General features: G+C 35.6%; 4 protein-coding genes across 10 annotated transcripts; 2 read left to right on the forward strand and 2 right to left on the reverse strand.

Moving 5' to 3' along the window:
* Nucleotides 1–67: 67 nt before the first annotated feature.
* Nucleotides 68–1,511, forward strand: LOC123265750 (eisosome protein SEG2-like). Its single transcript, XM_044729630.1, has 3 exons — nt 68–556; nt 648–1,084; nt 1,203–1,511. The coding sequence occupies exons 1-3, from the start codon at nt 143–145 to the stop codon at nt 1,450–1,452; spliced, it is 1,101 nt and encodes a 366-aa protein (XP_044585565.1). The 5' UTR covers nt 68–142; the 3' UTR covers nt 1,453–1,511.
* On the reverse strand, nt 1,359–4,211 carry LOC123265749. Of its 2 annotated transcripts, XM_044729628.1 has the most exons (7): nt 4,116–4,210; nt 3,843–4,061; nt 2,672–3,783; nt 2,423–2,606; nt 1,963–2,360; nt 1,690–1,901; nt 1,359–1,621 (listed from the first exon to the last, which is right to left on the reverse strand). In XM_044729628.1, exons 2-6 carry the CDS (start codon nt 4,059–4,061, stop codon nt 1,724–1,726), a joined length of 2,091 nt encoding a protein of 696 aa, XP_044585563.1. In that variant the 5' UTR covers nt 4,116–4,210; the 3' UTR covers nt 1,359–1,621; nt 1,690–1,723. The 2 variants fall into 2 exon arrangements, with proteins under 2 accessions (XP_044585563.1, XP_044585564.1); XM_044729629.1 differs by lacking the exon at nt 1,359–1,621 and having other exon boundaries at nt 1,778–1,901; nt 1,967–2,360; nt 4,116–4,211.
* Nucleotides 4,212–4,306: 95 nt separating this feature from the next.
* On the reverse strand, nt 4,307–5,408 carry LOC123265752. Its single transcript, XM_044729632.1, has 4 exons — nt 5,068–5,408; nt 4,930–4,999; nt 4,790–4,874; nt 4,307–4,730 (listed from the first exon to the last, which is right to left on the reverse strand). The coding sequence occupies exons 1-4, from the start codon at nt 5,303–5,305 to the stop codon at nt 4,353–4,355; spliced, it is 771 nt and encodes a 256-aa protein (XP_044585567.1). The 5' UTR covers nt 5,306–5,408; the 3' UTR covers nt 4,307–4,352.
* Nucleotides 5,409–5,692: 284 nt separating this feature from the next.
* On the forward strand, nt 5,693–16,600 carry LOC123265756 (putative mediator of RNA polymerase II transcription subunit 26). 6 transcript variants are annotated; one of them, XM_044729638.1, is made up of 11 exons: nt 5,693–5,948; nt 6,717–7,082; nt 7,171–7,292; nt 7,533–9,487; nt 10,054–10,158; nt 10,452–10,556; nt 10,761–10,905; nt 10,992–12,298; nt 12,347–14,983; nt 15,098–15,167; nt 15,653–16,600. In XM_044729638.1, the coding sequence occupies exons 4-11, from the start codon at nt 7,616–7,618 to the stop codon at nt 16,420–16,422; spliced, it is 7,011 nt and encodes a 2,336-aa protein (XP_044585573.1). In that variant the 5' UTR covers nt 5,693–5,948; nt 6,717–7,082; nt 7,171–7,292; nt 7,533–7,615; the 3' UTR covers nt 16,423–16,600. The 6 variants fall into 6 exon arrangements, with proteins under 6 accessions (XP_044585573.1, XP_044585568.1, XP_044585570.1 ...); XM_044729633.1 differs by having other exon boundaries at nt 10,992–14,983; XM_044729635.1 differs by having other exon boundaries at nt 5,693–5,944; nt 10,992–14,983.
* Nucleotides 16,601–17,684: the final 1,084 nt, after the last annotated feature.

The following is a 17,684-nucleotide window of genomic DNA, read 5'->3' on the forward strand; positions in this document are numbered from 1 at the left end:
TAATTTTATAAGACTTAAATATTTTAATATCTCAAATATTGATTAGTGTTAAATATTGTTTAAAAAAAAAACAATGGAAAGTTTAGACATAAATGATGGCGACGTGACAAAAAGATAATAGTTGTCTAAATAAATTAGAATAATGACATTGATAAAACAGGCTGTAAGTAATAAAAATAAAAATAAAGGTGTTAATAAATCATTATCAAGCATGTCAAAAATAAAAAATACCGAGCTGAAAATGAACACACCGTCGAGAATGTTAATTAGAAACCGTGATAATAAATTTATAAAAAATGACAATAAGGTGACAGAAAAAATATCCGAGGAAGAAGAAATTAATGGGGAAGAAGAGTTACTTAATCTTGTTTCAAATAAACATGACGAACATCGTGGTGATGATGTATTGAATATAAATGAAACAATAAAGTCCCAAGAGAAGACTGATCGCTCGAGTAATTTGCAATCAACCCGAGTAAATAAGAAAATAATGAGAAGTAGGATTCCTCGGAGAAGGCCTGTTGTTACAGCAAATAAGCTCACGGGTTTTCATTCGGTTTGTTATTATTATTATTATTATTATTATTATTATTATTATTATTTCATTAAATCCTTAGTCATTTTCACAGAATTAATTTATAAAATAGGTTACGAGAATTGTGGTTGTCAAGAAAAATTCAAGAAAAATAAAAGTACCGAGTGACCCGATTATCCCGGTGACTGATAAGTCCGACTGTGAGCCAGTTGCTGGACTGGTTGAAGAATTAGATGATTATAAAATTCCCGAATCTCCTGAACTCAGTCCTTTGACCAGAAAAGTTTCCTTGTCTTCGTGTAATAACAATAGTTACTTTGACGATGACGCTGGTTATTTTGACGATGACACTGACAGCGATATTGACAATGATAATTGCGAGGATGATGACACTGACGGTTATGATGATGATGATAATTCTGATGAGAATAGTTACGACCCAAGTTTACATTGTGAATCTTGTATCAACTGCGCATGTGAATCTTGTTTTAACAAGTACAAACAACGAGCAGAATTATTACATCAGCTAAAATATAAACATTGGGCTACGTAAGTTAAAGTTACAATTTATTTACATCCAAGATAAATATTTTCTTTTATTATTTATCATGAGCAATCACTCTCAGAGTATTTTCTTGATAATAAAAAAATAATTATTTAATTTTAGAAATGACGTACTGAAAAGCGCTCGGTATCAAAGTTTAAACTCGTCAGAGGAAGAAGAATCTTCTATCAAGTCAAGTTCGAGCCCAGTTTTCGAAAAAAAAATCTACAGAAAACACACCAGAGAAGTATATACTTCACCGAAAAAGAGACAGAAACAGCAGTTACAAGAGAAGAATTGTAATTATTCATTCTTACACATTGTTTTTGATATAATTTTCTGGCCAGTTTTATTCTTCAGAAAGGCCAAATAATATTTAACATATATTGTATTAATATTTGTGCTTAAAAAATATATCCATAGAAAAATAAATTAAATATATTAATTGATAAAAAATTATGATAAGATTACTTATAAATATTTTTCACAATAAATAAAAAGTTATTAAAGATGTAATGATGTTTTTTAATGCACACCGAAACCTGGAATAAAATTTTATGATTAAAAATTGTTTAACTAATTGTAGATAAATTATTTTTTTAAATAGTACCTGTTTCCATGGGTGCTTCTGCGGTGTCTAATAATTATTTTGCGAAACAAGGTAGTGTAATAATATCATGAAGAGCTTTAATGTCATCAATAGTGCCTTTGAGAATTTCGTCGAGGCTGGTTTCTTCACTGACCACTGCTTCATCGGCTTGCAATGAAATATTGACGTTTCCGTTGTAAGTCAGGAGTGAGCAACCAATGCCTGTTGTTCCTCTGTAATAATTAATAATAATGAGGTTTTTTATTTTAAATTTTTATAAATTGTTTTTCATACCTACTAGGGATCCAAAATGCAATTTTTTTTAACGTATGACCCAGAACAGCAACTGCCTGTGGTCCTGGTAAATTACTAAATACCATAGTACTGTAACTTTTAAGAAACGTCCTGAGAAATACTTCAGGCAGCGCAGCCGAAAACCAAGTCATTACCCAGTAATTTATCAAGTAATCTGGATCAGTTCTTAGTTTTCTTGTAGACCTTGACACATCGCGCAAACGATCGAGTAACTTTCTAGGATCGTTTGTCGGCTCGCACCAGATTTCATTTACTTCAGAAATACAGAGTGGTAATAATCCTACAGAGAAGCAATTTTTCAAAGCTAATTTTTGACTCGGTTTTGACATTCTCGCTGGAATTACAACTGTTAATTTTTTTGGAGCAGTTTTTCCTATCTGGAGAATAAATTAAATGTTTATTAATTTTTTATTATTTTAAAAAAATTATTATGATTTACCTGATGGAAATATTTATATAAATTAGCTGACAGAGCAGCAAGAACCACGTCGCCAAATCTAGTGCCTGTTATATTTTTTATGTCTCTTATTTTTTCCAGCAAGCTGTCATGAGAATCGTCGCTTGTGTCTTCTATCCAGCAAGATATCTTCTTATTTCCAGTCAATTCCGGACCATGCAAAGCGCTAAAATTATAAATTAATTTACATACTCATAAATTTTACTTATAAAAAAAAATTATAACAAACACCTTTCATCGAAACTGAGACAAGCTTGTCGAAAAAGACAATCCGGAATCAAGATCAACGCCATTATATTTTTAACAATATTCCTAAAAACTTTTCGTAGTTTTTTCAGAGTCTCAATAATAATCACTTTGATAATTTTGAAAGTTTTTATACTCTTTACTTTCATTTCTTCGGCTTCCAAACAACTTAAGAGTTCCCATTGAACTTTCAAATATTTTTTAAAGCTTTTAAAAATTCGGTGCAAAGGAATTCCTATCGCAAACGGCATCACCGCACTCAGTACATCAGAAGAATAATAAACAACATCTGAAGAATACTTTAAACTTCCGTAAATTGATGAACATCTCCGAAGTATCGGTACGGATAATAAATTACTTTGATTGACTTTTATTTTTATTTTCTTGTCATCTAAAAACCGAACTTTAACTTTTGAATTTGAAGAATCGGCTATCGCTTCCAGCAAAAGTCTCAATAAAGCGACGCCATCTCCCACGCAATGATGAACTCGGAACAATAATGAAACAGTTCTTTCACTTCCAAATGTCTTCTTTTGACAATTTTGTAGTATTAAAATTTCCCAGCCTACGGAATGATTTTCAGGAAGCGGTTTGTTACATTCTCGCGCTATTATTTCTCTCAAATATCCTCTATAGTAATTGCAAGTTTCTTTGCATCTGCTGTGATCGACATCCAGTAAACGAACACGTTCTTCCAAATTAACATCGCTCCTCCTCCAAAAATAGTAGCCATACTTTTTCTCTCGCTTCCAAAAAAGCTTCTCAAAGCTTGGAAACAGCAAAAGTTCTTTGACCAACGCTCTAACTTCTTCAAGGATATTCACGCCATTACTCAGAGAGTCTAGTTCCAAAACTCCGATAATATTTATTACCGACAAAGCCGAAGGGTCTTCTATGGCCCAAACACAATCTGTTCCTTCCAATAAACCGGCAAATTTTTCACCCAAAGTAATTTTTAGTACCAAGCAAACAATCTGGCGATAAATAAAAAATATAACCAGTGATATGGAGATTATTGGAGCGGTTAATAAAAAACAACTGATGTTCAGTATCATAAACGCGATATTTTTCAACTTTGATTCGATGTAATTGTCAAACTAAAACAAATTAGGATTAATTTATCGTTTGGAACAATTATTTTATTATTTTAAAATACCTTCGTAGGAGCAAATCGAGATTCAATAAACAAAGCTATAATTAATCCTGTAAGCACTCCAAACTTTGCAGGATTTTCAAATAGATTAAATTCATTCGCTTCATTTGGTTTTGTTTCGTTACAAATTGACATCTCATAAACCATTGATGCGTTCCCAAATTTTTCCAATAAAAAACTCCATAGATTATTTATTGGCTGGAGCAATTCTAGTGTATTCATCTGAAAATATTGAAAATAGAATTATAAAATTTCTTAAATAATATCTATACTTACAATTGAATTATTTAAAAGTTAGCCGACTGGTTACGACTGAAGAAATAAATTTATTATCTTGCTTATATAGAGAAGCTCCTCAACTCTTGAGTAATTATTATATATTTAAATCCAATTATTTTAAATATCCGATCATAGAATTATGAGTACGTAACTTATGTAATATAGTATTACTTTGTTATCAAACTATTAAAGATATAACTATGTTTAATTGGATAAAATTGATAATCAAAGTGTTCAATTGTTTGCTCCAAGCGAATCGCTGGCACTAGAATCAGAATTTTCATGACAATGACAGTTGACCTTTATTTTTTGCAAAATAGTACGCAGAAGATAATTTTCCCGAGACAATCGATTGCTTCTTTTAGTTTCGTAAGCCAACAGAGCTTCTTTGGTTGGTTTCAAAGACATTCGCGACGTAGTTGGCGTATTATTATGATTTTCTTCTAATAGAGCGTCACGTAAAAGAGTTTCGATGGATTCCTTGAAGAGAGTCTCTTGAACAGTTTTACGCTTTTTGAGCTTTATGTATTTATTGCTGATGGTTTTTATCAGTTCTTCGCGTTCGCTTAATTTTTCTCCAATATCAAGGAGTTTTTGTTGCAATACAGCAATCTATTGAAAATAAAACTGAAACAATTTCTGGAAGAAATATTTTAACTAAAAATAATCACCTGGTCATCTTTGTTCTGCAAAAGCGAATCTTTTTCTCGTATTTGTCTTTTTAAATGGTCATTTAATTTCAACAATGCGTCATATCTGTAAAAATAATACATAATAAAATGTTTGTCAATTAATTTACGAGAAAACTAACTTTTGATTCCATTTTTTTTCAACTTGAGTTTTCAAGCCCTGCGGCAAGTCCGCATTGTACCGGAATAAATCTATAAAACATTATTTAACATTTAAAAAATTGTTAGAAATTGAAATATTATTTAAATAAAGTACAAACTAAGCATATTAGAGTTTCGTTTTTCCGATTCTTTTAAATCTTCCTCCAATCTCTCTTTAGAAAGTTCAATATTCTTGAACCTTGACAGCTGTAATTTATCCCAATGATTTGCAGCTTGGAAGTTTGTCTCCAAGGAAGACACCGTGTTTCTTAAATTATGTATTTTTTTAATCAAATTTGGGTTTGCAGCTTTAAAAGTTTCTTTCCCATCTCTTCTTGACACATTTTTGATCTCCATAGCTGTCAATAAAAGTTGTAAATAAAAAAATAAAAATTTTAACTAAGCGCTGATTTTAGAATTCGCGCGAAATTCAAACCTAAAAAATAAAAATCACTGAAAAAAAAATTTTTAACGATTTTTTAAATTGATTATTATTATAATATTTATTATTATTGTAATTAAAGATGATTTATTATTTTTTTTTTAACATAATGATAATTTATTTAATAAAAAAACAAATTTGTCGAATAAAAATAGCAAAGTATCGCCATCTGTCAGACAGAAAAAAAAAGCTTCTGCGCAGCAAGTTACGCGCAGTCGCAATAAAAAGTAACTAAGAAATGTATTAGGGATTTTATCGTAATTTTATAGAAAATTAAGCGGTGTTTTATTGGCAATAATGTAAAATATATTATGGCCGTTGCCACCTTACAGCAAAACGCGTATACGGAACTGTCGTGATACGAAAATTCCTCTGTCTGTCAAGAGTTATATATTATTGCCAAATACATTAGTGTGTACGTGGTGTATTTAACAATAAATAATGGTGACGAAGTACAGCATAGCAAGGATTACAGTGTAAATAAATAAAAAAAGTGAACTGTGAAAATAATATAGCAAGGCAACAACACGGGTGGCTAAACGCGCGTTCGCGGAGTAGGTAATATTGATGATTTAACTTTGCGACGCTATTCGCATCATACTGTTTTTTATAAATGTTTTTCATAAATAATTATTATCTCGGTGGTATTTGGCGGTTACAAGTGCATATAAACATATCCAAGCGGGATTTTCTTTTGTTTACGCCTTGTCACTTGTGCTTTTGTTGTGTGTAACCGCGCGCCGCACTGCTCTAGGTCCAGTAGGTGATGCGAGCACTGGTTGTGTTGGTATTGTGAACCGTAGTGTAATACACATACACGACAACTACACTCTTACAGCCTTTGTTATAACCTCAAAATAATCTTCCAGATGTCTATTTTTTTTATAATAATTCCATTACTTTTACCTCCGCCAGCTTTAAATCTTACTTCGAGTCCACTAGTTTTAGATTTATTCAGATATTCCCTCCTCAGCTCCACTGGTTGTTGTCACTTTTTATGTCAACATACCAGTTGCTGTTGATCAGTCCTTTGACAATACTTTATTTGACTTTATTTATCCTGCTGGGATGCTCTTTACACTAAAAACAGCTGAAAAATTTTCTTTTTCACCTATGTAAAGAGATTTAACACTTTAAAAATGTAATTTGGCAATAGTGAAGATTGGATGATTGTAATGTTTTCAATAACTAGTTATTTGCTCCTAAGGACTATTTTTTTGTTAAATTATTGTTAATAAATTTTTTTAATTAATCCTGTGTGTTTGATTTTTATTTATTGTTAAAAAAAAATATTAGTTTATAAATATTATAATTTTTTTGTTTCAGAATTACGATGATAAGAGGGTAAATTGATGAGAACGTCCCAATTAATGATATTAAAAAGACTCTAATGGGACTGACAATCAAATGCCAAAATATAACAAAAGTAATGCAAAGACTTATCGATAATTAAACAATCAAACAATGTCAGCAAACTATTTCGCAGTTTTAGATTTAGGATAGGCTGTAAGCCATTAAACATTTAAGCAATAAAATTGCTTGTAAAAATAATAATATTGAAATAGGAAAAAAAAAACAGAAGCAATAATCAAGGAGTAAATAATATATTTTCAATGGATAAAAAGTTTATTACAAAGGATACTGCTAAATATACCGAGAAGTATACATGGCCAATCGTGATCAAAATATCAAGTAAATTTGCAAAAAATTTGACTACTGGATCTGTTAATATATTTATTGTTTAAGGATTAACAATGTTTATTGTATGATTGGCGTATAGGTAAAATTTTAAAATTACATGAATGTCAGGAGCAGGCGACGTGGGTCGCAGACGCGTTGAGTGGCGCCGCAGCGCAAACACAAATCAGCTTTACTAATAAACAAATTAGCACAACTAATAAGGTAAGTGATGCTAATAATCATTTAGCAAATATTTATTTTAAATATTCATTCAATACATTGTAATTGTCTTCATTGAGCGTTAATTTTATTTCAAGCTTAGGTAGTTTTCTAACCATAATCTATGTTTTGGGTAATTTTCAAATTTATTTTTCGTTCTCACGATAAGAATCAATTTAAAATAAATTAAAATATCTGTTTAAAAATATACAACACTACATGTATGTCCTATTGTATTCCCAGGTATAAAGAATAATTTTAGCAGCGAAAAAAGGTGCTGAAAAGGTGGCTGTTCGCTACCTAGGATTCGGAGGTGCTGCGTGGGCATGCAGCAGCCTCAGACACGCCCTCTCCTCGGGGACTCAGTATCCTCTACAACTTCCCCGACAACTCGACGTGGTAATTCGGTGACTGTGTTAACCCACCAGCAGTTACAACAAATACAGCAATTACAGGCCCATAATTCAACCGGACAACAACTGACATTTGCATTGCAGCAGTCGTCAAACAATGGCCAGGACCAAGCGAACGGTTCGGCGACTGGGAATCACATAGTGTATCTCAATCAGTTGAGCCAACTGAATCAGAATACAATAAACCAGTCGGGGACTGGTATGGGCCTACCCCCGGCCGGCCCCACTTTTGGGGTGGGCCTCAATATGGGATTGCCTCTATCATTATTAAATACCAGTCTTACATCATTAACTTCAAACGTAATAACAACCTCTAATCCTCTGCTCAATATCGGATTGCCCAGCATTAATCCAGGCATAACCACCGTAAACACGGACCTCAACACCTTGAACGCGATAAACTCGACCTTAAATTCAAACTTACCTTCCAACAGTATTAGCAACGGATTGGCTGGTCTCGCCCAAGACATCAATGCCATTAATTCCGGCATTAATCGGCTCAATACTCTCAACTCCTCCGGGCTGTCCAACATAAATTCCGGCTTGAGTGCGAACTTGAACCAAAACTTTGCAACACTTAACGCCAACGTTGGAGAGAACAACTCTGGGCTGTCTAATTTAAGCAGTCATACCTCTCAGTCGTCCTCGAGCATCAACCAAAATTTCAGCAGGTCACTCAACGTCCTCGCGGGAATCACTCCCAGCAGCCTGAGTTCATGCAACACCAACTTTCCGTTCCAAACCATCCAGAGTATCCAGAGCATCGCGCCGCACATAGTAGGCTCGAGTGTAAATCAAGTACCGAGTTCAGCGATCCAGCATTCTAATTCCAGCGGGGTCTCGATATCCCACAGTTCGAACCTGGCTCTCAGCTCTAATGTCTACACGAGTACGTCCAACACGCCGATCTTATCGACGACTGCCAGCGCGAACCAGTCGTCCAACGTCACCCACAACCAGAGCATACATTTGGGAGTGATGCACACAAACCAGCCCAATGTGTCAGCCTCACATTTTTCAACAGTCAATGATTCAATAAATACGTTGAGTCACATCTCGGCGATCGGCAGCTCGCACAACACCGGGTACCAGCAAAGACAGTTCTCTCAAGCTCAGAATTCAAATTTGGGCTCGATAAACATATCCGGGAACCAGACCTCCAACACAGTCAAAACAGTCCAAAATATTCAGAGCCAGAACGTCAGCTCTCCTGGTAGTCCCTTTTCAATGCCGTTGAAGAGTCCGGCTTCGAATATCGCCCCGCCAACGCCCAGTCCAAGTCCGAACCGAGTGTTGCTTCGCAGTCCAGCTTCTAACTCGATCCAGTCGAACAGAAACAGCCCCAGTCCGGTTGCCACTTCGAATAGTAATTTTAACATGCAACTGCAAAGCCCGATGCAGAGTCCAATGAGTGTTGGCCAGATACAGAGTCCAGCTCCAAGTCCGTACCCTCCTGCTAAGAGTCCCCATCACTTGGGGTCCAGTACCACGCTCAATAACAGGAGTCCTGCTCCTGGTGGAAGTCCAGGTCCTCCTGTTGTTAGGCCTAACACGCCGATTCTCCAGCAAGGGATGCAAGTGTTGCAAATTATTGGCACACCACAGGGCTACCAGCAAGCCTCGTCACAATTAGTCACGCGGACACATCTTTTTGGCAATCAGCAAATCCAAATAGCCGCTACCAAGCCTGCCAAACAGCCACCGCAAATATTACCAAAACCACCCAATCAGCAAGGAGTCGCGACACAGCAAAAACAACGAGTGACAACGACTATTACTAACCAGGTAATTTAGATTTTTTTTTTTTTTATTTAATTGTATCTATAAATAATATTTAATCGTTGGAAATATTATTAAAAAAAAAAAAGTTTTTTTCAATTTAAAAAGCTTCTAAGTTTGCTAAATAGTTGCTCAAGACAATAACTTTTTTATCGTTTTCTTATCAAAAAAAAAAAAAAAAAAAAAAAAAGTATTGTCTGTAGTTATTTTTTCTATTGATATCAACGGTTTATTGTTTTTTCAAGTGTAATTTTAAATACTCTATGTCAATTTTTTTTTTATTTTTGATGGATCGTCAAACATTGCAAACATGACAGTAACAGCAATAACATCCATTTTTTTTTTTTTTCGTATTAAAATAAATTATTGGTGTAAGCCAATTTTTAAATTGAATAAAAAAAATTTCTTCAATTAGCCTTATCTAATTAGTTGTCTTTAATTCAAAGTAATTATATTTTATAGTTTTTTATGATAACTTTTTTTTTTTGTTGTAATTAAACACAAGGTGACTTTAATATTTTCAAGTATCAATAACTAATTTTATTTATATTTAAACTATTTAAATTAATTAGGTGACGCAGCAAACACAACCACAATTGGTATTAGCTAGTCCCCAGCAGAATCCAACTGGTACAGCAACAATGATACCCACAGCACAAGGTCTTTTATTAAATCAGGTAAAATAAAATTCCAAAATATGTATATTATATTATTTATTACACGCATTCATTAATAATCAGTTTAATAATATCATTATCTCATGATCATTGTCATAATAATACTTTCATTGAAGAAAATTTAATCCATTGATTGTAAATAATATTCCCTTTATCCGATTATTGAAAGATAAAATAACAAATAACTAACATGGATAATTCCAAGCTTAAAATTAATAGTCTCTAAATAACAACGACAAACAAAAACAATGATGGGTGCTGATAAAGGTTTTCTCATTGGGTTTGGTATATAGGTTTTGCCGTCAAGCGGACCTGTCATTGTGCAGCAGCAACCCGGTGGCGTTCAATTAATACTCCGAGCACCAACGAATGCTCAACAGCAAACGCATACTGCACAGGTGATGGTTTCACTCATTGTCCGTTTTAACGTATTCTAAATCGACGCAATTAAGCGTTTTCATCATCTACACGATCATTGCTTGATAATTATCATCATAAAATTACGCTATACAATTATTTATTAATTATTAATTATGTTTTTCATTATTTATTAATTAATTCTGCTGGATTACTGACCAGTTTTTTTTTTTTTTTATTTATAGTTGACTCAACAACAACTCGTACGAGTTATCACTGCACAAGGTATGCAGATGCAAGGACTCACGCCGACATTTTTTGCCGTACCTAATGGTTTTTCAACACCAGCTCCTTCCGTACTTAGGCATACACCTACAAGCCCAGCACCTGGTAAACTATTAATTATTTATTTATTTATTCTTACAAACACATCCCACTTAATAATATAATATAATAAATAAATTTTTATTCAACAGCAAATACAGCAAATAATAATCCAATAGTAATCCAGAACGCGATGGTCCAGAGTCCACAGCCTCAGATGAACCAAGTGAGTTCTTCAAATACGAATCACGTGTCAGCAGCTCCACCGCCTCAGCAGCCGACAGTTGTTGAACAGAATTTGCTTCCGCCGCCGAAGAAAAAAGCCAAGAAGAAAAAGAAAGCCAAGAAAAAAGACGAGGAGCCTCCGAAGCTTGACCTTGCCAGTATCATGAAAATATCTGGCATCGGTGACGACGATGACATGTTCGACACGGACACGCTCCCAGACAATGAGCCCTCGCAAGTCCATGTTGAACAGCCTGTTCAGCATCTAGGCCAGTTATCTCCCCACCCGCAGATGTCGAACAGCAGTCAAAGCATACCCCAATCTCAGTCTCAACCTCAATCTCAACATCAGCCAGCAATTAACACCCCCAACATCCAGTCTACAACTCCCACGACGGATAATTTCGGCGGTAGTCAATTGGTAGCTCAGCTACAGATGCCGGTGCAAAATGCGATCTCTGGTCAACTGCGACTAGCTGTCGGTGAAGATGGTAGAGTGGTACTTCATCACACTCCGGACCCAAACCAGCCCGAGTTGGATCAAGCTACTGCTCAAGCTTTAATCAGATCTCTCATCCAAGGCAATAGTCAGAATTCTCAAATAATCTCTCAGCTTCTTGGCCACGCACAAACTCTAGCTCAACAGAATGTACAGCCTCCGGAGCCTGCGACTCCACCTCCAGTAAATAGACCAAAAAATTCTGTTAAAGCTCCGACTCCAACTCCGACTCCTCCGGCTCAAGTTAATCCGACCTTTAACCAAGTTAATTCTTCGCCAGTGACTTCTATGTCTCAGCAAGTCCATGGCGCCAAAATTTCCTACACTCACAATTCTCAGAACGCACCCCAACCTAATACCAATATTAATGTTAACCAGAGAACCGACTCGGTAGCATCTTCGCCGTCCTCTTCAATCAACAGTTTGCAAGCTTCGCAAATTACCAAAAATATTCAGTCGCTAAATGCTGGTGTACAATTGTCTAATGCGGGGATTCATATTGCTGTTGGACCAATGTCACCTAAATCAAGCTGTAATTTATTCATCGAATCTGGGAAAGTTAATCAGCAGACTGTAACCCCTTCGAATACTGGAATTAAAAAATCGCCGATGCAAAATGCTCGGCAAAAGTCACAGGGCCAAGGAAATGTCATTAATCGCAATGTTAATGTCAAAAACACTCGCACTGTTTTACAGAAAAATCAACATGAAAAACCTCAGCAACAACAGCAAATTCAACAACAGCAACACCAGCAGCAGCAGCAACAACAACAACAACAACAACAACAACAACAACAACAACAACATCAGAACGAGCAAATTAACCAACAAAATTTACAGCAAATTTCAACCCAAACAATTCAGTCGCTAAATGTACAAAGAGTTCTTGAGCAAAATCTTCACAAAATAACTGTTTCTGGTGTTCAGCAAAATTCTATGAATCTTGTCCATCAAAATCCAGCTAATTCGCAGCAGTCGATGCAGATTTTACAGTCTAGTGATAATATCCAGCAAGGGATTAATATTTTAGCTCCAAATATTCAGAATGTCGATCAAAATTTGCAAGGATTTGAAACTCAACGAAATCAAGAAGTTGTCGATGCAATTCATCAACATCAGCAACAGCAGCAACAACAGCAGCAGCAACAGCAACATCAGCAACAACAACAACAACAGCAACAACAACAACAACAACAACAACAGCAGCAACAACAACAACAACAACAACAACAACAACAACAACAACAACAACAACATCAGCAACAACAGCAACAACAGCAACAGCAACATCAACAAACTATAACAAATCTAGTTAATTTAAATCTACAACAGCAGCATCAAAAAATAATTGGTACAAATATTCCTTGTCAAAATTCTCTGCAATGCGATACGCAAAAGATAATAAACTCCCAGCCGAATGTCCAGCAACAAAATATATTTTTCTCAAGTGATCCGCACTTGGTAAACGTAACCCAGGGGACAGATCATACGAAACAGAAAGTAGATCTCCCGAATGTCGACATGCTGAATAATTCACCTGGAACTAATATATTTAATCCTTTAGGTAATTTAAATCCAAACGACCAAATATTAATAGCGCACCCGAACGGGCAGATGCATATTATCAACCAGCAGTCTTTCCAGCAATTGTTGGCAGCGAATCAGTTGAGCACAACTCAGCAGAGCCAAAACCAGCACCAAAAAATTGTTATAGGAGACTCTGAAGCATCTCAGAATTTACAGGGTGTCCAAATAAACACACCAACCAGTCAGATTATTGTAAACAGCTCCGGTGGGGCTCCAACGATACAAAACAACATCCAGAACATCGTAGTGCAAGCTGCGCCCTCGCAGATGCCTCACCAGATTCAGATCCAGAACTCCGGGTTCCCGAGTCAGTTTATTGATAATCTGAACCAGCAGCAGATAAGAAATCTGTCCAACAACCAGCAGATGAATCAGCAGCCAGCTCCAGTTAAGAAGACTAAAGTTGTCAAGAGAAAACCCTCCGCTGCTCAAATGACTGGGTTCAATGTGAAGACGGTGACGAGGCCAATGACGAGTTCCACGACTACGGCGACGACCTCGGTGAGAGTTGACGGGAAAGTCCAAACAACTCCGTCACCATCGGCGCCTCTCAGTATAAATCCCAGCAAGAGTGAGTGTCAGAACATCGGCAATGGCAGAGTTACGTCTCCCAGCACCCCAACGAACGGACAACCCGGCAGGAAGTTCATCCAGCTGCCAATATTTAAAGAGCAAATGCTGAAGAACATCCAGAATCAGATCCACGCCATCAATAGTCGAAAGCAAATCACTCCTGGTGATAGAACTCATCTCAGCAAACTCTTTCAGGAGCGAGAGAAAATTCTTGCCGGTGGAAAAGTCGTCAGCGCACCACCTGGGACCATTCCGACGGGAACCGAGACCACGTCGCATTCGAGCATTTCTTCACCTACAGTGTTCTCAGTGTCGCAACCTTTGGCGAATAAAAATCCAACGTCGACGGTCGAGACTCAAACTCCGGCTGTTCCTGTTTCTTTAAATACTCAGTGCGTTAATGCAAACATAAAAGATCTCGCAGCAAGTGGGGCTGGTTGTGATGCAGTGATAAGCACTGTTGGCCAGAGCATGCCCAATATTTCAAACACTGGTACTAGTTTGCAGCCTCCGGTGAGCAAACAACCTCAGCAGAAGTTTTACCAGGTTCACAATAACCAGCTGGTAAGTCCGTCCTTGTCTACCGCGCCGTCGACGACCGCTCAGACTCAGATACTAAATCCGGTACCGATTGTCACTCAGCAACAGTCGGCTCAGTGCCAGACCGACCCGCCGGATATTAAGCCAGACATTAAACTGCTGAGTCCAATTAAGCAGGAATTGTTGTCACCGGTCCAGGTCCAGGCACAACTTCAAGTACAAACTACCCCGGTCGCTACGTCGCCGAGAGTCCCCATTCCTAACCAGAGTATCCAGAACCCGATAACTGTTCCCTGTGGGAATAATAATAACAATAGTAATAATAATATTAATAGTAATAACAGTAATAATATTAATAATAGTAATCTGAGTGGCCAGACTGTGAAAATAACTAATCCTCCGGCGGAAAGTCCCAAGCAGGGGATTAAAAGACCGGCGACTAGTCCGATTTGCCGGCAGATTAACCGAAGCGATGTGATAGAAAAACAGCTGAAGCTTGATCAGGCTGGAGCTACCAACCCGGATGTAAATACTCCTTTCCTTGATAAGAAAAATGCTTGTGAAAGGCTTCTTAACTACCATTGCTTAAATGAGCAAGTGTTGAGCGCCAAGGATCTCGCTAAAGCCGACGAAATATTCGAGGAGACGGCTAAACATTTACTTAATAAATTTAATTTGATGGTTAATAAGTACACCTATCTGCTGCTGATGGACAGTATGGTGTGTATTATTGATTTTATTATTATTATTATTATTATTATTATTATTATTATTATTATTATTATTATATTTATATAGTGAGGCAGTTTTATTAATATATGTTTTTATTTTTAGCGGGAAGTTAGGACGTCTGAGCTCATGATGATTGATCGGATATTTGTTAATGATGAAACTAAAGCCAATGGTAAGAATATTTTTTTTTATTTTGAATCTTACTAGCAATCTTGCAGTCACTATGCCGTGACTTGTGAACTAAGTAAATGAAATTTTGCTTTATTAAATAATGACTTTTGTTAAATTGTACTGTACTTTTTTAACTGTTGACGTTTTTAAAGATATAAGCTCATCCTGATGTTACACTCATCAAGAGCTTTCATTTGAGTACCCACATTCATTGGGTATTTATATATATATATAAATATATAAAATAAATGAAAAATTGATGTGGGTACTCAAATGAAAGGTCTTGATGAGTGGAACATCGGGATGAGCTTATATCTTTAAAAATGTCAATAGTTCACGAGATACAAGGTCATTTCTTAATTATGTATCTAGAGATAAAGTAAATTTCACTAAAAAAAAAAACCGATTTTATCATATGACTATCCTGGGCAAAAAATTTTTCTTATTCTCTTAATAATATAGATAATTGTTTGATTTAATTTGCAGAAGAGTTGAAGAAAGAAGAAAAACCAATATTCCCAAAATTAGAAGCAGACCCAATGGACGAAGAAAAGCCAGTGTCTTCTCTAGCAAACATCTCAGTGAAGAAAGAACAGGAGGAGGACTTTTCGAGTATCGAGGGAGATTCCAAATTGAACCTAAAGCCGTCTAGTAGCACGAGTGGTGACTACGACGAGTGGCTAGAGATTCAAAAAGAACTGGGAGTTTATCACTCGACTGGTGATTCCTCAAAGTGCAAAAACATAAGCGCGAGTGGTGGTGTTAATGTAGGTGTAACTGGGACGACGGTGAAGCCCTCGAGGACCGAAAGAACGCGAAATAACGGCGAAAGCCTTCCCCTACGTGCCGGTTGTGTGAGTTTCTCAAGTGCCGCGATACCAAGTACTATGTTGAAGAACGTGATGATCGAGTCGGACATGTCGATGGAGCCGATGCTGGCCGGCGAGAAACGCTGGTGCTCCGGGGCGAGTTGCGCGACTGAGCTCGAGCGGGACTTGCTCGAGGACACCGACAGCCTCGACGAGCTGGCCTTCCACTCTCAGGTGCACTCTCTACCCGGGGACATCGACACCAGCAACATCCTCGAACACGACGACATCACCGCTCAAGTCCAGTCGGCTATCGACAGTATTTTGAATCTCAAAAAAAGACCCTCTAGCTCGACGGCGACCACCAGCGCTCCCGGCGCATCCCAATCTAGTGAATCTAAAGACCCAGTGCTCGATCAAGCGGTCCGTAGCATAATGGGCTCGTGACCCTCCTCGAAAAATAAAGTATGTTGAACATTCTTTAAGCGTTAAGGTTTTAAACAGTAATATTAATAATAAATTTACCACACAGTTATCTTATTTTATGTGTATTTATCACCTTTTTAATATAATAAGGATGGTAAACAACGGTTGTAACGCCACCAATGTCTTTCACAAACAAACACTGGCTCGACTTAGTGGTCTAGCGTAATTCCAGCCGCAATTATCATTTATTTCCGTTTCACTATGGCAATAATTATTTATACACTAAATTGTACACTATCTTAATAAATATTAGGTGTAATTGGAGTATACATATAAATATAAATATATATACATATACATATAAATATATATAATAATTTAAAAATTTTAAATAAGGTTATATAAATAATGATAATAATGCTGATATGAAGAAGAAAAAAAAACAAACATTAATTAAATTAAATTAAATTAAACATTGATATGAATAATTAAAGAACAAAGCGCCATCGTGTAACTTTAATTTTAGAAAATGTACATGTGGTAGGCAGATAAGCCGAGGTATCCTACCCAGGTGCCAGCTCTGTCAGATTTGTAATGTAATTTTGTAAAAAGCAGCTATTTAAAAATGATTTATCTCAATTAATCCGTCATTTTATTGGAATAAATTGTATGTCTATTCCATAATGGCAACTACGAATTGTAAATATGATTTTTAAATTATAACATTATAATTATTGATATTATTATTATTATTATTATTATTATTATTATTAATAATATTATTATTTTTATAATTGTAATTGAGCAGCTGAAATTCAGAAGACGGACTTTTGAATTATTTACAAATTTTTAAAATTTGTAATCTAGTACAAAATTATGGACATCGATATTTATTTTATAATTATTATCGAAATTAAATTAATTAAAAAAATAAATCATTAAAGATTTTCTTATTTTCAATTTGATTTTTATTTATTAGACAAAAATTACAAGTACACTTTTGAATTTAAGCTAGTCAATTATTATTGATATTATTATAATTTTAGTTGAATTTGGTGTAAAGCGATGGGAATCGATGAAACATTTTAACGAATCTTTGAGGATTTTATTATAAAATAAAATATAGTTCTGTCAAAAATAATTTATTAATAATGTACACCCCGTAATAAATGATTGCTTATCGAAACATAATTATAAATCAAAAATTTTAAAAACAGATAGATTTTAAAAGGACTGATATTGAATGTTAAAACTTTTTCACTGTAGTCTTAAAAGATGTAAAA

This window comes from Cotesia glomerata, linkage group LG5 (assembly GCF_020080835.1).
Source record: "Cotesia glomerata isolate CgM1 linkage group LG5, MPM_Cglom_v2.3, whole genome shotgun sequence".
Taxonomy (NCBI): Eukaryota; Metazoa; Arthropoda; class Insecta; order Hymenoptera; family Braconidae; genus Cotesia; species Cotesia glomerata.